Source organism: Mus caroli, chromosome 6, assembly GCF_900094665.2.
Source record: "Mus caroli chromosome 6, CAROLI_EIJ_v1.1, whole genome shotgun sequence".
NCBI classification, from domain to species: Eukaryota; Metazoa; Chordata; class Mammalia; order Rodentia; family Muridae; genus Mus; species Mus caroli.
The window spans coordinates 24,160,987-24,186,080 of record NC_034575.1 but is presented as its reverse complement, the minus strand read 5'-3'; the positions used below and the strand labels follow the sequence as shown (position 1 = coordinate 24,186,080).

Sequence of the window (25,094 nt, the reverse complement as noted above, 5' to 3'; positions counted from 1 at the left end):
GAATGAAGTTGTACCAGAGCGATGTGAGCAGAGAAGAAACCACACTTCTCTCCTTGGTTTATGGCTTTACTTTTTAAATTAGATAAATAGACGCTTGGCGGGGCATCTCTCAGAGATGTACTTCCTGTCTAGTTCTCTTCAGCTTTTCTCCCAGGTCTCTTCTGTTTCCTTGTGTTACTTCTTTTCTTTCTGCCTGTCTTCTCCAACTCCCTCCACCAGCTTCCGTATCCCTGCTCCTCCGGGCTTGCTTTCCCTCGCCGCCGCATTGCATCGCTCTTCTCCAGGCTCCAGACTTTTGGACAGTGCACCCCAATCGACCTGACTGATCGCCCGGGCCAAGGGTGCAGGTTGCTGTATTCTGAGGCGGTGGTGAGAACACACGGGATGAGGAGGCGCTCTTGTCAGTGCTGCTGAGATAACTCTGGTTTGCTCCTAGTAGCAACTTCCTGCTCTCCTTTGTTCAAATAGAGCCCCCCAGAAACTGAATGCTGAAGAGAAGTGCTGGTGCGGGCCGCATAAACTCTCCCCAATGGGGAAGGAAGCATCATATAGAGTTTCCTGTGAGTGCCAGAGAGAAAAGTAGTCAATATCACATAGGTTACCTGAAAACCTCTTCTGTGAATGCATAGACACGATAATGGCGCTTTTGTCTGTAGGGCTTTTAAAAACTGCAGATAACTCCAAACTATATAAATGTCATGTCTTCTAATATATGAGTCAGATAAAGTTTAATTCATAGGCATGATATGATATTATCAATGTGCCTAGGTATTAAACAAACAATTGTGTTCTAACAAAAGCTATGTGGCTGGGATTCCTCTCTCCAATAGTGAATCTCCATTTAGTTTTTGGACTGTATTTGGCTGTGGCTCACTGACACCTTAGAGAAACCACGGAGGCGGTGTTTGTGCTTATTTATATGTTAACTTTTCATTTATTTAGTTGTGTGTGGGTGTACGTGCATGTGGGATCATGTGTGTGGTGGATGTAGATCATGAAAGTAGAAAAAGAGATCATGGGAAGGCAGGAAGACATCCTGAGGAGAGAGAGGACAGAGGCAATGGGATGCAGGGGACAGAAAAGCAGAATAGCGCCTATTTGGGAAAGAGAAGGGGACCAGCAAGAAAGGGGCAGTGGGAATAGGGCAGGGGGCTGGGGTACAGGAGAACAAAGTGTAATGACACCTACCTGTGAAATGGCGTAGTGACTGCTTGCACAGTTACTAACTGAAAACCAGAAAAATGCCACAACAAAACAAACCATCGCTTTGTATGTTCATTTAAAAATTACTTTAAAAATAAAGCTTTTAAAAAAATAAATACAATAAATAAATCTTTTTATTTTTATGAATTAGAAAAACACACATTATCCCACCTTCCTTGGGACAACTTAGTTGTCTGTTAGACACAGTGCATGGAAGGTACTTCACAATACTTGTTGAATGAATGCAGGATGGGGAGGCTTGGAGCGTGGAAAGAGAAAGGCCAGGACCTTGGGAAAGTTTGCCCTTATCCAGCCCAACCAGATAGCTCCTTTCCATCTTGGTACTCCACCACCATCAGTTAGAAAGACACCAAGAGCTACAGGGAAGGAGAAGGATGGGAAGGACCACGGGAACTCCAGAACTCGAGGAGGATCCACCTATGCCTCCCCACACAGCAAGAAAAACAGGCTCTCATTCCAAGATCACCAGTTTAACAGTCTGTCCTTTGGTGCACTTGTGGGGACTCTGGAGTTTTTATAGATACCACGCCAACAGAGTTTCACTCAGTATCATCGGAGGCAAAGACAAGGGAGATGAGTAGAGCTGAGGTCATTGTGGCCTCATCCCCTGCCCCTGGCATTTGGAATCACTCCGAGGACCCTAGGACAGGGTCCTGATTCTGAACTTGAACTCCAGCCTGTCCCAGGAAGGCCACCAGATCAACCCCATCACCACCATACCTCCAGTTAGGGACAGCCGTGGCCTGCTGGAGGCAGCCAGAGTACTGAGGAGTGAGAGGGGCTGTGGCCCAGAAGGGTTCTCTCTTTCCCATTCTCCGAACATGAATGCATCCCTCCAGTTGAGATCACACGTACAGGGGATACTGTCTTCACAGGGAGTAGCTTTCTCTAGTTAAGAAAAGGAATTTATTTGCACTCTCGCTCACAGCACTCTCTGGAAGCTAATAGCCAACAGTTTTGGCAGAGAAAGCCATTATATGCCAGGCTCCTTTTATCGTTGCCATCAACAGTGTAAATAAAGGCAACTGTCCCACAATCCCCATTTTACAGATAAGGACTCTGAGACCCACAGAGGCTGGCTAACTTACCAATGGCCACATTATGGAGAGACAGACAGAGTCAACATGCAAAGCCAACCAACCTGGCTCCAGAGCCCATGTTCTTGATCACAACACAACATGATGTTGAACAAAATAGTCTCAGTAAATGGAGAAATGACATAGTTGGGGCAGGTTACCTGAATAAGTCTCCCTAAGGATACTCAGTCAACTGAAGTGACAATGGCCTTGAAACCAGAGGAGCAAAGCCAGAGCCTGTTCTTAGACCCTTTGCCCCTTGATTTTCAGAATGTAACCAAAACCTTGGCATTAATTGGGATCAAATTAGAAATATATGTGCTCAAGGCCCTGTGCCGAGGTCAAATGAATTAGAAGCAACATCTTAACAAGACCAAGGGTCAGCTTGTGTCCCTGATAACGGGGGCACATGGGTTAGCTTTGAGCCTCTGGTTGTCTAGACTGAACACACACACACACACCCCATCCCCCCCTCCTCCCCCATCCCCGTCCCCAGGCGAGCTCTGAGCTCTTGCACAGCCTAGGTCGATTTTGAGCTCCCAGTTCCTCCTGTCTTTGCCTCTCAGGAGCTGGGATTACAGGCATGCACTACAATGTCTAGCCGTGAGTGTCTGAGTATATGTGTCTGTGTCTGTGCCTGTGTGAATGAAGGTTCTCAGAAACCAGAGGCATCAGGTCTCCCGTGGGCTCTGGAGCTGGGGTTACAGGTAGTTGTGAGCTACCCCAAGAGGATGCTGGGACCAGACAGACTCTGGACCACGAGTCTTAACCACTGAGACAATCTCTTCCGCCCACTGGTTCTGGAGGTCAAACTCAGCTCCTCATTCTTCCAAGACAAGAACTTTACTGAGTTATCTCCACCTCCCCCCTCTCCCTTCTATCAAGAAATTCCAATGAATTTCAGTAGGAGACAGCAAGAGTCCCAAGAGCCTAGCATATCATTTCCCTTTGCAGGCCAGTGCTTGACCCAGGAAGAAAACAGGATCCAGAGAACATCCCAGTGTGGCTCATTAAAATCAATCTAAGAACATCCCAACATTAGATACCCTGAAATTCTTTTTCGTGTTAAGGATCTTACGATGTAGCCCAGGGCTATCCTGTAACTTGCTCTATAGACCAAGCCAGCCTCAAACTTGAGGCCTTTCTCCCAACTCAGCTCTCTGAGTACTAGGAATGCCAGCTATGCATCCCTGGGTGGCTGTCCTGAAATTCTAAAGCTTTTCTCTCCAGCCCCAGCAGTCATTAGAATAATCTTGAGCATTCGGCTCTCCTCACCCCTAACCTCACGGAATAGTTTAAAGCGTGTGCATTTGTGAACGTGCTCGAATGTTACATAAAACCAGAAAATGTTGTTGACATTATGTCAAAGATCAAGGCCTGTGAGAAAGCAGTCACAGATCGGGAGAAAGTGAGCAGTGTGGATTTGAAAATTCACATTTGGAGCCGGACGTGGTGCCGCACGCCTTTAATCCCAGCACTTGGGAGGCAGAGGCAGATGGATTTCTGAGTTCAAGGCCAGCCTGGTCTACAGAGTGAGTTCCAGGACAGCCAGGGCTCCACTGAGAAACCCTGTCTCGAAAAAAAAATTCAGATTTGGGATGACTCTTGAAGAAAATCAAGACCAGTAATACCAGGCTTTGTGCCTACATGGCAGCAATTAACCAAAGCTTGACTAAAATAGCCACTGTTTTTGTTGCCGCTGTCTCTGCCACTCTTGATTGTCTTTTTAATGTTGAAAACGGGGTCAGTTGCCAGAAGTTTTTTAGATTTTCTTATTATATTTTATGTGATAACTATTTTGCCTACATGTGTGTCTGTGTACCACATGCTTGCCCGGTGCTCCTGGAGGCCAGAAGAGGACATCAGATCCCCCAGGACTAGAGTCACATTCATTTGTCAGCTGTCATATGAGTTGGGAATTGAACCCAGGTTCTCTTGCAAGAACAGCGAGCGTTCCTAACTGGTGAACCATCTCTCCAATCCTGCTAGCATTTGTTTAATTTCCATAAAGTAAGAGTCAACCACTCCTCTCCCCCACGTTCCCTCCGACCTCAGACCTTTATCTGTTTATTCCTCCTATACTGGATTAGTATTTAGCCATCATGATTTGACTACCTCCTGAGCCAGAATGAGAATTAACTTGTCAATGGTCTTAGATCTAGATATTTATTGAACTCCCATGGTGTCCCGAGTGCTGTGTTTGCTTCTCTAGATGACTTGGAGGCAATTTAGCATTCATTAAGAAAAAAGCCTTAACCTATAAGAGAACCAGAGTATAGTGTGAGAGGTCATTGGGGACAGTTAAGTCTTGGCAGGAGCATGCGGTCTAGGATGGAGAGGGGGCTTAGAGGGGCTCCTCGGGGAAGGAAGTGAGTGAGGGATGGCTAAGGCATGAGAAAGCATGGTTGGAATCTGACTGCAACCGATGTGGCCGGAGTAGATACGTGACAGAGAGCATGTGGTCAGGTGAGGCGACAGAGATGGGAAGCTGATGAAGGACCACATCCACAGGACCTGGGCTACGCTAGAATTTGGCAGCTGCTCCTTCTAGAACGTCTCGTTTTCTCACACTCTGCCCTGATCCTATCATAGATGGCTCTGCTTAGACACCAACCTTCTTGAGCCAATGTCCTAGAAGGAGTGAAGGACATTCATATGCCCCTGTCACTCCAGCATAAACTTTGAATGGGGCCTAGAAAGGAGCTCTTGCTCTGTCCCCACATGACCATCCCTTTGAGAAAAGGTGGTATGTACGACCGGCACTTGAAGAACCTCCAGTGATCACCTTTGACTAAATCCGTGAATCCACAAATGAATACTGCAATGTAAGGGAAAGGTCTGGCTGGGGTCATTCTGTGGAACTGGAAATGAAGAGTATAGAAACATCTCAAATAAATAAATGGTTGGGACTTGGTACCAAATTGCCTTTGGTGGTCAAAAAGCCCAGAGAGATGCCAACTATGGCATGGAGATATTATGGTACTCCTGGTGGCATCCAGAAGGCCAGAGGATGCATTGTGGGGAATCCTATGACACAGCAGCTATGTCTCCCAGCACACACCCTGCATCCTTCCTTACCTGAGCTGGTCTTGTTGATGTGCATCTTTTCGCTCCTGCTGGAACTCCAGTCATTTCAGGGTCAAGGAAACAAAGATCAAAAGTTAAGGAGAAAAACACTGAACTCAGTTTGCTGTTGTTGATAATCTTTTATATCTTCATTTTTGGAGCTATGGTCTTTTGTATCTGAGGCTGGCCTCAAACTCACTATGTAGCCATGGATGACTTTAAATGTCTCACCCTCCTGCCTCCTGAGTGCTGGAATTACAGCATGCACCACCATGTTTGCTTTATGCAGTGCTGGAGATTAACTCCAGGCTCTGTGTATATTAGGACAAGGGTTCTATCCACTGAGCGACACGCTCAGCTCTGAAGTAATTTTTCAAAGCTTATCCCTAGTTAAGACTTGCCCTGGGGGCTGGAGAGACGGCTCAGTGGTTAAGAGCACTGAATGTTCTTCCAAAAGTCCTGAGTTCAATTCCCAGCCACCACATGGTAGCTCTCAACTGTAATGGGATCTGATGGGATCTGATGCCTTCTTCTGGTGTGTCTGAAGACAGATACAGTGTATTCATATACGTAAAATAATTCTTTTTTTAAAAAGAAACTTTTCCCAATGCAGAAGATTTAGAGACAGATAGAAATTGGCTAGCTGTGGCTGCACTGGTTGGATGTGATGCACATTATGTTTCCAGAAGAGAAAAGGGAAAGAGGAAGTGATGGAGATGGGTAGAGAACAGAGCCCAGGGCGCTGATTTGTCTGAGGAGGGGTGTGGCCTTATCTTGCACCTTGTATCTCAGCCATGTGTGCAGTCTACTGTTCCGTGGTGTGAGGCTGCTAAGGAGCGAAACCTGATAACTGCAGCCAGCCTGGAAAGGGCCAGGGTGAGAACATCATCACATGGGGGTTTGTGTTGGGAAACCAAGCAAAGCAGCCACTGGGGGAACAGGGAAGCAGAAGGGATGCTCTCTTTCACTCCAACCTCCCTGACCCATTGCGTGATGCACATGCCAGTCTGGACCAGTTTAGCTGCTCATCTGGTCTTTCTGAGTCTCTGCTGCTACCCTTCCAGGCTACAGTCATGGCCACAGCTGCAGTGATTTTTCCAGATGTAAATCAGATCACAGCGCCTTCATATGTAAAATGCAAATAAGGCTCCCTTCCACTAGAATTCTAAAACCCTCCATGTGGCTTCTCAGGCTCTGCTCCGCCTGGCCTCTGCCTGCTTCTACATTTTCTCTTACTCAATGGCCTTCTTGCTCCGTCCCTAAGTTTCCTTCTCTGGGCAAAGTCTCAGTTATTTGTTTTTTTTTTTCAAACAGCCTGGCTCTGCAACCCCACCCCTTCCTTCTGGCTAGATCTCATTTCTCTAATGGGGCTTAGCTCCCTCTAATCTTCCAGAATAAAAGCCAGATATTGGTGGCAGACCCAGCTATTGGTGGCAGATTCCCCCGTAACCCTGCTGCACACGTACTCTAGGGATATAGCACCTAATTTTGTTGGGGTATTGTTTTGAGGCAGGTTAGCCTAGGTTGGCCTCAAACTCCCAGGAACCCTCCTGCCCCAGTCACCTGAGTGAGTGCTGGGTACAGGCAGGTACCTCCATCTCAGACTGAGAACACTTAATTTTGTCTGAGCTTGTGTTTTAAGTAGAGTGTGGTTCTCAGCTGTTTTGGGCCATGGGACTGAATTACAGTCAGTAAATCAGCATGAGATATATCCGAAAGGGTCTGTGGTGGTTTGAATGAGAAATATACATGTGCGCGCACACACCTACAGATGAGTGTCTGAACACTCAGTCACTAGTTGTTGCTCTGTTTGGAGAGGTTTAAATGGTACAACCTTGTAGGAGGAAGTTTGTCACAGGGTGCAGGCTTTGGTGTTAAAAGCTCTGTGAAATTTGGCTAGATTCTGCTCTGTATTTATGTTTGGAAGTGTGAGCTCTCAGCTTCCGGTTCCTGCCACGAGCTGCTGTGTCTCCCAGCTATGGTGGCCTCCTAGTCCTCTGCAGCCATAAGCTCAAGTAAACCTCATTTTATATGAATTGTCTTGGTTACGGCATTTTATCATAACGATAATATAGCTAATACAGTGTCCTTTACATAGGAAGTTAGCTGTGGATTGTGGTTATGTCTCAGGCAGGGAGGGATTTCCTGAATTCTGAGCCAGCATTGCCAACATGGTGAGACCCTATTTCAAAAACAAAACAGAGAAGCCAGGTACTATGCCACATGCCTGTAATTCTAGCATTTAAGGGGATCTAGAGTTCAAGGTCATCTCTCTAGTTACTTAAGGTTTCAGACCAGCTTGCACTACAAAGCCAGTGATTTTTTTGAAACAGTCAAACCCTTATTTCAATATACCTTTCTTCTGTTAGAACTCAGCACCAGTCCAGAATGTGACATTCTACGTAAACCTTTCTTTTTTTTTCCTTTTTTAAAAAAATTTTTTTATTACGTATTTTCCTCAATTACATTTCCAATGCTATCCCAAAAGTCCCCAATACACTCCCCCCCACTTCCCTACCCACCCATTCCCACTTTTTCGCCCTGGCGTTCCCCTGTACTGGGGCATATAAAGTTTGCATGTCCAATGGGTCTCTCTTTCCAGTGATGGCCGACTAGGCCATCTTTTGATACATATGCAGCTAGAGACAAGAGCTCCGGGGTACTGGTTAGTTCATAATGTTGTTGCACCTACAGGGTTGCAGATCTCTTTAGCTCCTTGGATACTTTCTCTAGCTCCTCCATTGGGGGCCCTGTGATCCATCCAATAGCTGACTGTGAGCATCCACTTCTGTGTTTGCTAGGCCCCGGCATCGTCTCATAAGAGACAGCTATATCTGGGTCCTTTCAGCAAAATCTTGCTAGTGTATGCAATGGTGTCAGTGTTTGGAGGCTAATTATGGGATGGATCCCTGGATATGGCAGTCTCTAGATGGTCCATCCTTTTGTCTCAGCTCCAAACTTTGTCTCTGTAACTCCTTCCATGGGTGGTAAACCTTTCTTAATTGCAGTTTTCTGGTATGTTATTATACAGTGACGATCTTTGGCTGTTAAACCTTTCCTGAGACAGTCAGTAATGCACACTAAGATCTGTTGAGATCCCATTCACATCTCCTTCCCAACCTGACGAAATGCATGCTAAGCCCATGTTTAATCCCGACAGTACCCAGGTGAGACTGGTACTATTATCTTTTAAGTACTATAGAACTGAAAGCCGAGGCACTGGTCTCTGAGCCTTCAACCCCCACCCTGAGTGCTTCTGAGCTCTCTTGGTTTTCAGTGTACTACCCCAGTCAGTTTACCCTGTGCTGTTCTAACTGGTACCTGTTAGAACAAAAATCGCTCCTCTTGGGTTGAGCTATAGCTGAGTGGCAAAATCTAGGAAGGTTGAGCCCTACAATCAATCCCCAGTAAACTGGAGTCAGGGTGGAGGGGGGCGGTGTATATCCCTTCCATAGCCTGGAATGGTGACACAAGCTGTCTTATGTTTCCACTTGGGAGGTGGAGGCAGAAGGGTCAGGAGTTAAGATCATTCTTAACTACATAGGGACTTTGAGGCCAGCCTGGGCTACGTGAGACCTATCCTAAAACAAAACAGAGACACTTCTTTTTGTCACTTTGTTTTTCTCTCCTAGTGACGTTTACTAATTTATTTTTGGTTTTCCTTCTCTGTATGTAGCCCAGGCTAGTCTGGAACCCATTCTGCAGCCTGGGCTATGCTCAACTTCGAAACAATCGGCTTGTCTCGGACCCTTCAGTGCTGGAATGACGGACGTGAGTCACCACCTGGCTTCCTGTCTCTCATATCATAGTGCATCATCAAAGGCACAGGATGTTTCTTCAGGAACGGAGAAGACAGGCCTGAACCCTTGAGCATCCAAGGAGGAACAACCTTAGGATCTTTATAAAGTCCAGACAGAGGCCCAGTCAGAGGAAATGAAACCAGTATACAGCAGGGTTTAAAGCCACGGTTATGTGGCTATGTGGCTATGTGGCTACGTGGTTACGGGGTTACGTGGTTAAGGGGTTACGTGGTTACGGGGTTATGTGGTTTTGCTCTATAGAATCAGTTACTGGATTAGTATTTAGCTTTCATTCATCCATGTCTGTTACTCATTTTCATTACTGAAGAAGTATTTTCCTTTATAACTCTTCTGGAGTCAGGACCGCCTGGCCTGCTGTGTGGAGACAAAGACTATGGCAATGACACCAGGTACTGTGTGACAGTATATCACATCCCTAACCGTGCTCTTGCACTGAGGGTCTTACCTCTGGGACCTCCTGGGCTACAGAAAAGGGTGGTATGGGCTAACCTGAGTTAAATCATGTACCTGTACTGTTTCTGCTGATGCAAGTCGGAAAAGATCTGGGAGAGGGTCTCGCTCTCCACTTGGGCCATCAGACGTGTGAGGCTCTCACTGGGCTGCAGGCCTTTTGATTTCTTCTGCACTAACTATATGGAGAAAAAAAAAAAAACCCAAACAAACACAACAGGAGGTTAAGCCTTGGGCTCTCTGCATTTTCTTAACACCAAGCTTTATCTAGACTCTAAAACATTGGGACCCAAACTCTCCCAATAGGCAGCCATACAAGTCTCTCAAGGAAGCAGTTTTCTTTGTCAGTATTTGGTATAAATACTCATTGGTGTGTTGGAGGTAAGGCCCTCATTGCATACTTGCCAATGTAGATTTAGAATGCTTACCTTGTTAATATGAATTTTAACAGCGAGTGCTACTTGTTTTTATACTTAAACATATACCTTATGAGAAGCTAATGTTTAAAACACCAATTCCTTTAAGAAAAGCCCTATATGCAGTTGCTTTGTGGATGTGTAGAGCATTTGTAGCTGTTTATGTGTATGTGTGCATAGGCCCACATGCACACACATGAGAACACATGAGTGTTTTCCTCTATCATTTTCTACTCCATACTCTAAGACAGGCTTGCCCACTGAACCTGGTTCTCATTGATTCTGCTGGACAGTGAGTCCTAAGGATCTTCCCCAATGGGGCCTATGAATGCCCTGACCAGGAATCCACCTGTCAGGAAATTGGATTCACCTGAAGCCATATAAAGGAGATTGGGAGAATAATTATCCCACTAATGAATAATGTCCCTTTACTTCCTAGACGCGCCCTCCTGACACAGCTGCTTGCAGAACTTCACTGTTGCGCACACTCACTTTTCTGAATTCTACCTCAGAAAGTGTAACCTCTTCTTTTCTTGTTTATCTGTTGTTGTTTTATTTGTTTTTTGTATACCAAAAGTCTATGTACATGGCCCAACACTTTGGGTTTTCTCATGGTTTCTCTGAAGACTCCACCCCCCCAAACACCCCAAAACCTTTCTTAAGCTGTTTGCCAATCTCCATTGTTGAACATGCCTGATTTCTTGGCATCTGAAACAAAACACCTCACACAGTTCTAAAGCCACGCATGGTAATATGTGTCTGCAATCTAATCACTGGAGGCTAATGCAGGAGGATCTGGAGTTGTTGGCCATCCTGGATTTTAGAGTCAGATCATGTTTCACAACAAAACTCCTACAATTACCAACAACAGTGGATTATGTAGAAATACATCTAACAAAAGGGTGTTAAGTAAGGTGCTCGATGCCCCAGAAGCCATATAAAATCAGATGCAGTAACTCATGGATGAAATTCCAGAACTCCTAAGGTGAGATGGGAACCAGAGACAAGAGAATTCCCCAAAAGTTGAGGGTGCACAAAAAGCCTGGGGTGCACAGAGAATAACAAGGGACGCTGTCTCAAACAAGGTAGATGATGAGGATCCATGCCTGAGGTTGTGCTCTGACCACTACATGTGTGCCAAAGCTTGTGTGCACTTATGCACACAGACACACACACACAGACACACACACACACACGCACACAGACACAGACACACACACACAATGCACACACAGACACACACAGATACAGACACACATATGCACACACACACACACACAAACAGACACACACATGCACACAGACACAGACACAGACACACACATGCACACACACACAAACAGACACACACATGCACACAGACACACAGACACACAGACACATGCACACACACACAGACACACACATGTACACACACAGACATACACACACGTAGACACACAGACAAAGGGGAGGTGGTCCTATGATTCCAACACTAAGACCACCTGAGGCAGGGGATTTAAAAGCAGTTTTGGCTACCTAAGACCCCATTGTTACAAAAACAACAATAAGCAAACGACAGAATGTCTAAGATGGCTTTATAGAGACAGAAAAGAGGTAAGAATAGAAAATGAAAAAACCAAACACTCTTCTCATGGGTAGGGAGATGGCTGGGCCATTAAATGTGCTTGTTAAAGAGTCAGGATCCGAGTTCAGATCCCTAGCATCCTTGAAGAGAGCCATCACTGCCGGGCACACTGCTAACCCTAGCACTGGGGTGGATGTGGGCCAGCAGACCGGAGGATGGCTGGGGTTTGCTGGCTACAAGCCTAGCAAAAATCCCCAAAGCTCCAGGTTCAGCGAAATACTCTATCTCAGAGGAATAAGGCAAAGAGCAGTAGAGGAATATACGTGGAGTCCTCCTCTGGCCTCTGCATGTTCCTCACAATGCATACAACCACTACACACACACACACACACACACACACACACACACACACTCCAGAAAAGTCTCTTTTGGTCTGGCTTGGTAGAACATACCTGTCTGTAGGCCTGGTACTTGGCAGCTGGAAAAAGGAGGCTCAAGATTTCAAGGTCAGCTTTGGCTACATAATGAGTTCGAGGCCGGCTTGGACTATAGGAAACCCTATCTCAAAAAACCAAACCAAAAAAAAAAAAAAAAGCCCCAAAGGCAAAGGTAGAGCTCGTGTCTCTTGTCCATTTCCACTGAACTGTAGTCAGAGCTGATGTTTGCATGGCTGTGTATATTTACGGAAGCACATGTACTTAGCAAGGGCTGTGCTGTGCTTATAAGTGCTACTGTGTGTGGAGCAGAGTTAAACCTGAGGGCACCTACACAGGACACTCAGCAGCAGCTGTTCAGAGGTCACCCTCCTCCAAATCTGATCTTGGCTGAAGACTAGCAATGGGGACTTCTTACCTCAGTCTTTCCACCTGGGCTGCAAAGGCTCTTGGGTACCAGGCAGTGAGTGACAAGGATGGTAGGGTCCTTGGTGGTGATGGACAGACCCTTATGCAGAATTTGAACCAGGCGGATCCAAAAGTGGAAAACAGTCTCAGGATGGTCGGGATGGAGCTTCAGATAGTAGATTTTCTCGGTGACTGTCCTCAACCGTAGGACGCGTTCCTGGTCGTCCCAGATCTGGAGCTCCACAAACTTCAAAGGGAGAATGCTAAAGGCATAGAAGACAACACCTGGATCACCCCATCACTTCTGGTGCGTCTCTTCAAGGATGGGGAACTTTTAGGGGTAGCAGGGTGGTGGTAGCTAATGGTGCTCAAACTCAGAGGAAAGGAGATTTCCTTGGGGCGGCGCTTAATTAAGATGCAGCATTTCCAAGATAATCCCAAAGATTTAGATTCACTAGATGTGGGCTGCAACCCTGGCATCTGCTTCTCTTACCCGGGCCGTGATTTTCAGGCCAGCATCCAGGGATCCCATGCCACAGATGCAGCTCAAGAATAAGGTTGTTGGAGACATGGGGTTTTGTCATTTCCTTCTTGAAAATCCCACCTGTGTAGCTTGTTCATTCATTAACCTCCATGAACCCTAGACTGCTGGCTCAAGGACCTGGCTTAGATCTATTATTAGTCACCTGCAGTGGGCAGTACTTGTTACAGGTATACGAGCATCATAATGGAGAGCTCCAGCAGGAGGTAGCTTGGAGGAATAAGGGGTTTTCTAGACCTCTGGTATCATCTAGAAATTCTTGAGATGGTTTTCAGATTGTGTAAGGAGGTCTTTTGTGGCTTGAATATAATTGATATATGATATATGATAATATATAATATATGCCCCAGAGGCTTATTTGTTTGAATGCATGGCCCCTGGCTAGTGGTGCTATTTGGGAAGGCTATGGAACCTTTAGAAGGCTGTCTTGTTGGAGAAAGTACTTTACTTTGGTGGGAAGAGGGGGGAAGAGCTTTGAGGTTTTATAGCCAGGCTTCACTTCCTGTTCTCTGTTTCCTGTTTAGATGCAATGTGATCGGTCAGCTTTCTGTTCTTGCCACCGTGACCTCCCCTTCTCCGTCATGGTGGACTCTAGGCCCCCCACCCCCACCCCCCTGGAAATGTAAGTCCAAATAAACCTTTTCTCCCCTAACCTGCTTTTTGGCTAGGGCATTTGATCCCAGCAACAGAAAGGAGAATGAAACAAAGCCCAGAGATCAAGCAGGGCAATTCTATCACAAACATCATACTATGCTACAGCCTTAAGTAGGGCTTAGTCCACTGTTTATAGAGGAAAATTGCAGCCAGTGACTTGTGACACAGAAATCGAGTCTAGTTAGTTGTACACCCAGGACTGAAGAGAGCACGCCTCTTCCAAGCAGCTCCACCTACCAGGTCTCACTGCCTCAATACCGCTTACCCAGAGGCCCAAAGGTTTCCTGCTAAATTAGAAGAGCGAGGCAAGGAGGTAAATGTGCTTGGAGACAGCCCTCCACCCCTGTCCATGGAAAACTTCCCTTTGCCCAAACCATCTGTGCTTCCAGCGAAAGACCTGCCGTGTCTCACCTGACTTGTGTGTGTTATATGCGTGCATGCTCACCATGTTTGCCCGTGCATGTGCTGATGCATGGAAGCCGAGTGTCAGCATCTCTGTCCTCCTCTATTGAAGCCCATTGTTTAAAAAAAAAAAAAATGTTTGTATCTTTACTTTTGAGACACTGTCTCTCTAGAGAGCTCTGACCTGGAACTCACTATGCAGAACAGGCTGGCTTTGAACACACGGAGATTCACCCGCCTCTGCCTCCTGAGTGCTGGGTTTAAAGGCATGTGCCACCATGTCTCGTTTAAAATTTTATGTGAGGGATCCGTCCCATAATCAGCTTCTAAACGCTGACACCATTGCATACACTAGCAAGATTTTGCTGAAAGGACCCAAATATAGCTGTCTCTTGTGAGACGATGCCGGGGCCTAGCAAACACAGGAGTGGATGTTCACAGTCAGCTATTGGATGTATCACAGGGCTCCCAATGGAGAAGCTAGAGAAAGTACCCAAGGAGCTAAAGGGATCTGCAACCCTATTGTTGGAACAACATGATGTACTAACCAGAACCCTGGAGCTCTTGTCTCTAGCTGCATATGTATCGAAAGATGGCCTAGTCGGCCATCAATGGAAAGAGAGGCCCATTGGACTTGCAAACTTTATATGCCCCAATATAGGGGAATGCCAGGGCCAAAAGAATGGGAATGGGTGGGTAGGGAAGTGGGGGGCACTATGGGGGACTTTTGGGATAGTATTGGAAATGTAATTGAGGAAAATATGTAATAAAAATATTAAAAAAAAAGAAAAAATAAATAAAATTTTATGTGGAGTCTGTATGCATGTGAGTGTGTGCATGGGGATTCTGTGTGCGTGTATGTCTGTGAACCATATGTATACAGTACCCACAGAATCCAGAAAAGAATGTCTGATCCCCTGAGACTGGAATTACAGACAGTTATTAACTGCCACCAAGAGAAAGCCGTGACTTTAACCACTGAGCCATCTCTCCAGTGCCCCCACCGTATTTTATAGGCACAGTTTCTTAAGAAAGAAAAAGAGCACTTGTTGTTCTTGAAGAGAACTGGGAAATCACGTGGTGATTCATAACCATCTGTAACTCCAATACCAGCAGATTTGACACCTTCCAACCTCCACAGGCCATGGGCACACACGTGGTATACAGATGTTCACACAGTTAAAACAGTCACATGCATAAAATAAAATTACTAAATCATTTAAAAATATTTTTAAAAAAATAAAGAGAAAGGCACCCCTGAGGAAGCAAGTAGGCTAGAGAGTTGGGGAGACAGTCACTCAAAAACCTCCACCAAAAATATCTGAGACATTTCTCACTGAACCTGGAGCTCATGGCTTTTCTCCTGTCTAGACTGGCTGTTACTTGCCAGTCCCTAGAACCCACCTCTCTTACTCTATCCCTTAACCCTGGGGTTACAGGCACACACTATACTCTGTCTGGTTTTTGCATGGCTGCTGAGGACACAAACTCAGATACTCATGTGCATCATGCCATTGTCCAGCTCAGACATCTCCTCACCCCCAACCTGTCTGCATGTATACATGTTTGGGGAGATGTGTATGCACATGCCTGCGGAGCTTATTCTATTAGTTAGGCTAGGCTGGGTGGGCTGCAAATGCCCATCTCCACCCATCTCCACCTCCCCAGTGCTGGGATTACACGTGTGCACCACTATACCCATCTTTTTTTTAAAACATGGGTTCTAGAGGTAGAGCTCCTGTCTGTATAGCATGCTCTTTACTGATTGAACTACCTCCCTGGACCCCCACCGATCTCAGGTTACTGAGGTCTAGAGCAGTTAATAGCTGGGCATGGTAGTGCTATTGTGTAATCATTGTGTAATCCAAGCACTCAGAATGGGGAGGCAGGTGGGCCAAGAGTTCAAGGCCAGCCTTTACTGCATAATGGGTTCATGGCCAGCCTGAGCAATAAGAGATTGTGTTCTTTCCAAAACAAAGCAAAACCGACAAACCAAAAATCCCAATCAACATCATTGCAAAGATGTCCCAGTTTCACCCCATCTTTGAATTTAACAGGTAGCCTCCCCTTGGATCTGCCCTTTACCCGTCTGGTCCGTCGTTCCCCTCTGTGTTGTTTACCTCTTCAGGTTGATGCTTGGCGCTCTGGATGGTCTGTTCCATGTCTGGCTCTGCCCCTGATGCCATTTGACTCTGGCCATAAGGAGGATGTTCGGAAGGGGAAGGCAAGGTACGGAGGAGGTCACCCCAAGGGCCATTGTGTTGGAAGCCTTATAGATTTCTTTCCAGTTTCTGCTCCTTCTGACCTGCAATGCAGCCCCCAGGCCCAGCCTGAACATTTGGCAAAAGCAGCAAGATGTTTTAGCCGGGTTTCTTCACTCAGCACTAATTTTGGTTTTGATAGCTCTGCCTGGTCTAGAACTCACTATGTATAGCAGGACCAGGGAGTTCTGCCTGCTTCTGCCTCCCAAGTGCTGGGATTAAAGTCATACTGTGGTAGCCACTCAGCTTCTTTGTGAGAGGAGGATTATGCTGTATTGTGGAGTGTTTGGCAGTGTCCTTAGCCTCTGTCTCCAGAGATGCTTATAGCAAACTCCCACCCAAATTCTGACAACTGAAAATGTCTTCAGACATTGCCAAATGTCCCTTGGAAATGAGGGATACTGCTGTGTTCAGACATGTGTTTTAATCTGTACTGGTCTAAAAACTTTAGTAGGGCTTCTGAGTATTTTATTATTATTATTACTATCATCATCATTTTATTATTATATTTAAACAAAAAAGGGTCTTACTCTATAGCCCAGATTAGTCTCATTCTCAAGGGCATCCTCCTGCCTCAGCCTCCTGAGTGCTGGCATTACAGACTTTAGCCACCAATGTGCATTTCTCCAATAGGACTTAAGAGCCCACTATTAACGCAAGAGCAAGAACAATCATCCAAAACTTCCTTGGCATCTACTTTGTGTCTGTGGATCTCCCCTTGACAACTTCCCCACTTTGCTTAGAAAACACCCATCCTCACGGCCCTTCTATTTATTCTAGGTTCTGTCTGGCCCAAGGGGAGGTCAGGAGATAGAGGGAGATTGAAAACACACCAAGCACCCACTAGACCATGCACTTCGCTTGTTGTGTTTAAACAGATTTGTACAGGTTCCATGCACAATGGTACCTCCCCACCAGTGAGCAGAGCCTGCACTCTAAGCTCAGGTTTCTCTGGGCCCCTAGGTCCTATTCTTTGCCAACCAATACTGACTGCCTTAACTTGGCCTCAGGTGACAGACCTGAGAATGGCATAAATTAGGAGTTCCAATACCTAATTCCCTACTCAGCAAGGAATGCCGGACCTTGCTCACTGAGTGTACACCTACAGGAGAAACCTTGGTCAGCCTTGTGTCTCAGGCCTGCTAGCTCTCCTGCCTCAGTTTACCCTCCACTGCAGTTCTAGGGGTGACTCTTCTGGTTACATCTTGGGAACAGGTTTAGAAGAATCAAGCAGCGTTGTTCTGAATCACACGCAAGAGTACCTGAACAAAGTTGCTTTCGAACACCACGGAGTTAGGAAACAGATTGAATTCAGGAGAATGAACCATCTGGCAGAGTAGTCCTTCCTCCACTCCCAGGCCCACTCCAGGGTTCGTTTCCCCATCCACAGGCAAGAGGCCCCTGAACTTCTCCCAGGCATTCAAGGAAGGGAAGGTTGGATATGATCTTATCACTTTTACTGTCTTCTTCGATGTCCACCAAGACTTTCTAGGTGGAACTGATGTCATCATGTCTGCACATGCTCAGGGGCCCTCTGCACTGTTGTCCTGGGATCTGTCTCTTCCCTTCTGATCATGGGCAGCTGGCCAAGGCCTAAGGGGCAGCCGGTCAGCTCACAATGATGAATGGATGACATCATGAAAAACCACAGCAGGCCTGCAAGAAAGGGAAATGAGGAGGAGCCTCCCATTTCCTCCTGGGCCAGTGATGCTCATGGCTGCACTTACTGACATCCCAAGTCCTTCTCAGGGGCCCCCTTGGAGCGTTCACGGAACTTGCTGGGAAACCCTGAGGCGGGCAGGAAGCAAGGACTGTTAGGATGCTTCCGCCGCTGCCCAGAAGGAAGGCCCTTCCTGTCTCTCAATCCTCTCGAGCGCGCACGTGTGTGTGTGTGTGTGTGTGTGTGTGTGTGTGTGTATGTGAGTGGGTGGATGATGGTGTGTGTGTGTGTCTGTGTCTGTGGTGGTAGTGGTGGTGGTGGTGGTGTGTGTGTGTGTTTGTGTGTTACTGAGGATTAAACCCAGGGACCCATACATGCAGAATGAGCCCTACCACCAAACTATATTCCCAGCCCACACAGGTCTTGAACTTGTTGTATTATGCCCTAACCTCCTGAGTTCATGAATGTGCAGCATGTAGTTCATACTCCCCTCTTTTCATTTGGTTGATTGGTTGATTGGTGTGTGTGTGTGTGTGTGTGTGTGTGTGTGTGTGTACGAATGGGTGCAAGTGTGCCACAGTGCATGTGAAAATCAGAGGACAACTTATGAAAATAAATTCCCTCCTATCAGACCATCAGGCTTGGCGGTAAGTACACACCTTTATCTGCGGGGACATCTCACCACTAAGCCATCTTGCTGGCCTCTTCCCTTACTCTCTTAGTGTAAACTATTCTAAACAGTATGAAAAGCTGATGTGTATTCAAAACTAATTTCCAGAGCCTCACGTGATGTGATCACCACCCCCCCCACTCCCTCACCCCCTGGCTTAGCATGTGAGCCTCCTCCCGACCTCCCACACCCTGGCTTACGTGCAAGAACCATTTCTGCTTCCAGGAGAGCTACTAGTGCCTGCTCTCTGGCTGCTATGGCTGGCTGGTTGCAGCTGCAGTTTTCTCCCTTCGGAGGTCAAAACTGAAGGATCAGGAGCAATAATTAGTTTCTGACGACAAGGCTGACTATGGGTACCAGCTAGGAGGGGCAGCATTACACACCCATCTCAGTGACTGTGGATCTCCCCAAGAGCCAGAAGAATTAAAAAAAAAAAAATCTAAATTCCTGGGTGTGGAGTGGGTCAAAGAGCCAAGCAGACTGATCACCAATCAGAGTCAATGTAAGGAGAAATGGTATTCTAACTTGAACACAATTCTAGGATTGGTTAATGTGTCACCATCAAGGTCAAATGCAATAAATTTAGAAAGATGGTTTAGAAAAGAGATATGCAAAGGACAGAGCTGGATGTTATTCCTGTATTTCATCATAAAGTCAGAGAGGGGCAGAGGGACCGAAGGCTTTCTCAGTCTTGTTCTGCTAGCCCTCTTCCATAGCCACAAGGCTACACCTACCCAAACCCTTGTCACAACTCCCAGAGTAGCAGTGAAATGTCTAACTCACCTTCCTCATTTTCTTTTGCTTACTATGTGGGGAAAAATGTCCCCCCATGGTAAGATCTTTAAGGATAGCATCATAAACCACACCCTGTGGTTTGCATTCCCCTAGGAACTGAAAAACCGTGGTATAAAAGTAACAGCCATTAAAAAGCTGTGCTCCTTTTTCAGTTAGCACTGAAGCACTCCATGTTCTCACTAGCCTTCCACCCTCAGCGCTTTGAATCATTTTAATAACTATTTAACAGATGCTTGCAAACCCTAATACTTCTCCAATTTTTTCTGTTAAGCACAATATTGTCTACAATTATGAAAAGAAGGAAGAAAATAGAAAGACCAAAAAAAAAAAAAACCCCTCAATATTAAACACTTTTTTTCTTGGTAAGGCAGTGGTGGCACATGCTTTTAATTCCAGCACTTGGGAGGCAGAGGCAGGAGAGAATCTCTGTAAATTCAAGGTCAGCCTGGTCTACAGAGTAAGTTCTAGGATAGCCAAGAGTACACAGAGAAACCAAACCATGTCTTGAAAAACAAAGCAAAACAAAACAAAAACAACAACAAAAATTCTTCTGGACATGCACAGTATATCCATTTGATAGCCATTTCTTTAGTGTAGAATTACTGACATTTACTTGGGCATAGGCCATCTGGAATAGAGTACATTGTATGGCTTCCCTTGCAGCTAGGTTAGGCCATGTGACTAGTCTATTACAGACATAGCTCAAGTGAACTTTTTGTGAGGAACCATTGTAAGGAGAAGGCATACCCTCTTCCGTGACCACCTCCCTCCCTAACCCCGCCCTCCCTCTCCCAGAATAAAACTTTCATTCCAGTGCTGAGTTGTGAAATTTTATGAAAATTAGGAATATTTTTGAGTGTATTTATTCATTTGTATGTAGGTATAAACATGGGGTGCTGCTGTAGTGTGCAAGTAGAGGGCAAGGCACTCTCTTCTGCCACCATGTGGGGGCCCAGGGATTGAGCCTCTGCAGCAAGCACCTTTCTTCACCTGCTGAACCATCCCCACAACCCAAATTTGGATATTTAAAATTAGATGGAGTCAAACTTGAGTCAGGCTGGTGTTACTAATAATAAAATTCCTGCTCACTCTTCAGGAATGACTTTACAGCAAACGACAGCATTATTTCCCTATAGTTCTAGGCGATAAGGAAATAAAGTTAACTTACAGGCTATCTGAACCTCAGCATGACAAAGGTATAGCTTCTGGGGAGTGTAACTGGGTCCTCCAACACCAGAAAACGCTGCCTTGTGCTCCTCCTGTGTTACACGGCACTGGGATTACCATGATCACCATTCTTTGCACATCTGATGATTGCTGTGGTGACTTCTAGAGGGACACATTCTGACACTTGTTCAAAGTAACCAGAATATCTGGGGTCCAGTTGGTTCTAGGTCCAGACTTTGTGCCACTTAAGAAATGTTATTTTTAAACTAATGTCCTTCCTTCCTTCCTTCCTTCCTTCCTTCCTTCCTTCCTTCCTTCCTTCCTTCCTTCCTTCTCTTCTATCTTCAGTTTTGTTTTTTTTTTTATAAGACAGTGTCTCAGTATGTAGCCTTGACTGTCCTGAAACTCACTCTGTAGACCAGGCTAGACCCAATCTCACAAAGATCCTGCCTGCCTTTGCCTCCCAAGTGCTGGGATTAAAGGTATATATTACCAAGCCCTGCAAGAATATTTTTGTAAAGGTTAGTCAGAGAGGAACATGGAATTGATGTTTTATAGATACAGAATTTCTGTTTAGGAATGTGAGTCGTGCTGGGAGGAGGGGATGGTGGCTACACCATAGTGAGTATGGGTAATGTCACTACACTGTGCCAAGTGGCTAAAATGGCGTTGTGGTGTTGTTTTAACTATAGGAAAGATACCTGGACTAAGGGATAAAGTAAAAGCCCAATAATAGTAGGACACAAAATCATCCCAGGGTGGTGGGCGTGACTCACAGTGAAGCACTATCCTAAGTATGAGGTTTCATTTTCAGTACACAAAAAGATTATTTTGAGACAGGATGACACTCTAGCCCAGGCTGCCCTGGAGCTCATTATGTAGTCAACAGTGCTTGCACACATGGCAGTCTTCCTGCCTCAGTCTTCTAAATTCTGGGATTACTGGAGTAAACTAGCAAGCTTAGCTCTAAAATCTATATATTTCTAAATGTCTAGAGGCTCCAGGGTGTTTGTGTGAATAAAGGAACCTTAAGTGTTATTATCTTTGGGAATCAATCTGCTCTCTTTAAAGCTATTACAATGTAAAACACCCTTTGTTTCACAAACAGTACATAGTCTCTGAGAATATTAGAAAATGCAAAGCTGTGTGTGTGTGTGTGTTCATGTGTATATGCTTGTATGCATGTGCCCGTGCATGTGTGTGTGTGCATGTATGTGTGTGTTACTGGGGATTGAATTCAGAGCCTTGCAAATACTAAGTGCTTTAGCACCAACCTCTCGAGCCCTTAGACAATTTTTTTTAAAAGGCCAGCATACTCCTATTTTTTGGAGAACATTGTAAAAACAGTGTATTGTATGTGTGAGTATAGGTGTGTGTAAAACCAAAATGCTGGGTAGGGGTTTTAGTTTTGATTTGGTTTTGAAGTCTCAGGTATCCAGACTGGCTTGAACTCACTGTGTAGTTGAGGATGATCGATGACTTTGAACTTTTGACTCTCTGCCTCTAGTTGCTGTATATTAGGATTAACAGGGCCATCCGCAGTAACTGGTCTCCTGCTCTATTGCTTCACAAACTTGTTTTAATCATTTATTTTGTTTAGTCAATACTATGTTTGTGTTCACATATTCTCATCTTATCTCACCTAAGGACACATCACCATTTCCCTAAGTAACTAAAATTCTTGTTTCCTTTGGCTTACCACAATCAGCATCCGACCCAGCAGCTCATCTCCCCCTTAGTTTATTTTTAATCCAGTAAAGTCTTTTCCTTAGTATACTGTCATAAAAGCATCAGTGAGCTGCCCTGCAGGCTGCTGAGTTTGCCTAGTTCCTTATTATTTAGGTCAGTTCTCCAGCCATTAACTTGTTATGAAATAGAAGTTATACCTAAAAACTTTAAATTCAAGACAAATATTTCTTTTTAAATTAAATTAGTTATTATTTTTAGTAAAGCTCTACTTTGGGATCTGTACAAGGAACTCTCTCTCCCCTCAAGGAAAATACACAGATGACTGTAGATCACAAGAGAAGTGATTCCACAAAACAGGAGAAAATACTTGACAAGTGTCTGCCCTGCATTTCCAACTCCTAAATTCTTAAAGTCACATGAGGGACTATGTGGGGCTGTGGGTATAGGGGAAGAGGGGGTAGGGATTGAATGCCGCATCCTGCCAGAGTTCCTGTGCTCTGGGCAGGAGGACTACCACGAGGCCCCAAGTGGACATCTGGCTGTGTGAAGCCACTGACCCCACACGGCGGGTGGTGGACAAGGGGCAGCCTCTGTACAAGGTTCTCAGCCTCCAGCATCCCACGCTGGATACGGCAGAGGAACTGAGAACAGAATGGGGCCCCAGGGCGAGACTCTCAGCCCCTGAGATACGGGAAGAGGGCAGAGGGAGAAAGGACCCCACGCAGGCAAGAGTCTCATACTCTACCAACTGAGCTAGCCGGGCCAGGGCTATAGTTGTCATGATAGAAAAAATGTGTCAGTGATGTGGGTGACAGACCTGGGGACATCCCGTGGAAGGCCACAGAGGGGGTGAAAAGACATAGTGACTGGAGGGACATCAACCAGTGTGACACGTCGACCCAGCATGGCTAGAGCTCCCTCTGAATAGAAAAATGAATGGAACTGAACAAAAAGTACACAAAAATGGGAATAAAGCTATATCTGAAATAAAACAAAATGGCAACACAACTGGACTCACCATGTTCCAAGGTAAGTATATGAGAGAGGCAGGAATGGCTTTTAAGAAATTCCTAAGTTACTGGAATAAAAATAGAAGCATTAGACTGCAAAGATCCAGAAAAATGAAGGTGACAGATCACTGAGCAAAGAAGGCAGGGTGGCCTCAGACTTCTCAGCACTTTTAGATGTCACAAGATGATGGAACAGTGTAGAAAGAATGTTGAAGAGAAAAGAATGTGGCTGCAGAATTCTATGGACAGCCTGAGGTTCATTCAATTGTAATAGTAGCAAAAATAATCTTAAAACATTAAGCACAGTAAAGTAAGTGAACATATTAGCTAATAGAAAAAAATTCATTGGGCTGGTGAGATGGCTCAGTGGGTAAGAGCACCCGACTGCTCTTCCGAAGGTCCGGAGTTCAAATCCCAGCAACCACATGGTGGCTCACAACCATCTGTAACAAGACCTGATTCCCTCTTCTGGAGTGTCTGAAGACAGCTACAGTGTACTTAAATATAATAAATAAAGAAAGAAAGAAAGAAAAAAAGAAAAAAATTCATTGATCAACTTGCTAAAAGTATGGTTTACAATGTGGGTATAAGCCAGGCAATGATGTGCATGCTTTTAATCCCAGCACTCAGAGAGGCAGGGAGATCTCTAAGTTCAAGGCCAGCCCTACAGAGTGAGTTCCAGGACAGCCAGGGCTACACAGAGAAACCCTGTCTCAATAAACAAAATATGGATATAAAATATAAAATTATAAAGATATAAATAAGTACCAACAAAGAGGAATAACGTAATGACAAAGTTATTTAGGTTATAGCCAAAGCATCCCCTATCTAGTGATTAAACAAAACACAATTTTAAGTTTTCTCTCACAAGGATAGGTAGTCCAAAGCTGTCCCATTATCTCTGTCATGTGGTTTTCACCTTTGAGTCCCAAGGTGGCTGCACTGGCTCCTGGTATCACACTTGCATTCTGGTCATCCAGAAGAGGATAGGGGACACACACACACACACACACACACACACACACACACACACACTCCTTTTACAAGGATGGCCTAGAAATGACATAATCAGTTTTACTCACATTCTATTGGTCAGAATTTCTATTGGTCAGAATTTCTATTGGTCAGAATTCAGACACATACCCACACCCACACCCACGAACAAGGAAGCCTGGAAATGGAACTGTTAGCCAAGTGACTAGGAACCCACGTAGAACTGAGGATGTAATTAAGGATAAAGAATAGCTGTGGGCAATTAGCTTTTGTGAAGCAGACATGTCACTAGATGACACCTGACACATACATTAAGAACATAATAATGTTTAGTTTTGTTTACTTGAGACAGGATCTCACTATGTAGCCTCAACTGGCCTTGAACCTGAGATCTGCTTGCGACAATCTCAGCAGTATTAGGATTATAGATGCACATCACTATGTTTGGCTAATAAGTTTTTCAAAGAGGCATTATTATTTGTATGCGTGTGCCTGTGTGAACCTGTGTGAATTTATGTACATCATGTGTTTGCAGACAGATGCCCATGGAGGACAGAAAGCACTGGATCCCTTGGTTCTGAGTTACAGGCAGTTTTGAGCTGCCTGCTATGGCAGGACAGACTCAGATCTTCTGCAAGAGCTCTCCTCAGCCCCTGGTTTATTTAGTTTAGTGTTTGGCTTGTTTCCCCCTCCCAGGCTTTTTTATTTTTCATTTTAAAAGTACACAAGATCACAAAGAACTTTAAAATCTGCTCTGCACCATTGGATACATAAGCCAAACAATTTAAAT

The 25,094-nt window shown here is 45.3% G+C and overlaps 1 protein-coding gene across 7 annotated transcripts; it reads right to left on the bottom strand.

Moving 5' to 3' along the window:
* Positions 1-50: 50 nt before the first annotated feature.
* Positions 51-23,433, bottom strand: Fam71f1 (family with sequence similarity 71 member F1). Of its 7 annotated transcripts, none has more exons than XM_021164818.1 (9): positions 23,320-23,433; positions 18,851-18,953; positions 17,583-17,976; positions 16,180-16,364; positions 12,473-12,725; positions 9,695-9,816; positions 5,379-5,422; positions 1,945-2,112; positions 51-558 (listed from the first exon to the last, which is right to left on the bottom strand). In XM_021164818.1, exons 3-9 carry the CDS (start codon positions 17,829-17,831, stop codon positions 545-547), a joined length of 1,035 nt encoding a protein of 344 aa, XP_021020477.1. In that variant the 5' UTR covers positions 17,832-17,976; positions 18,851-18,953; positions 23,320-23,433; the 3' UTR covers positions 51-544. The 7 variants fall into 7 exon arrangements, with proteins under 7 accessions (XP_021020477.1, XP_021020479.1, XP_021020481.1 ...); XM_021164820.1 differs by having other exon boundaries at positions 5,379-5,413; XM_021164822.1 differs by having other exon boundaries at positions 16,180-16,359.
* Positions 23,434-25,094: the final 1,661 nt, after the last annotated feature.

What these genes read in the sequence shown, in the direction of transcription:
- Fam71f1 (XM_021164817.1), bottom strand. Translation starts at nt 17,831, where the DNA reads ATGATGACATCAGTTCCACCTAGAAAGTCTTGGTGGACATCGAAGAAG. An exon ending in TCGAAAGCAACTTTGTTCAG is followed by an intron (nt 16,365 to 17,582) that starts GTACTCTTGCGT and finishes GCTGCATTGCAG; the next exon opens with GTCAGAAGGAGCAGAAACTG. An exon ending in CATCAACAAGACCAGCTCAG is followed by an intron (nt 2,113 to 5,378) that starts GTAAGGAAGGAT and finishes TTTCTTAACTAG; the next exon opens with AGAAAGCTACTCCCTGTGAA.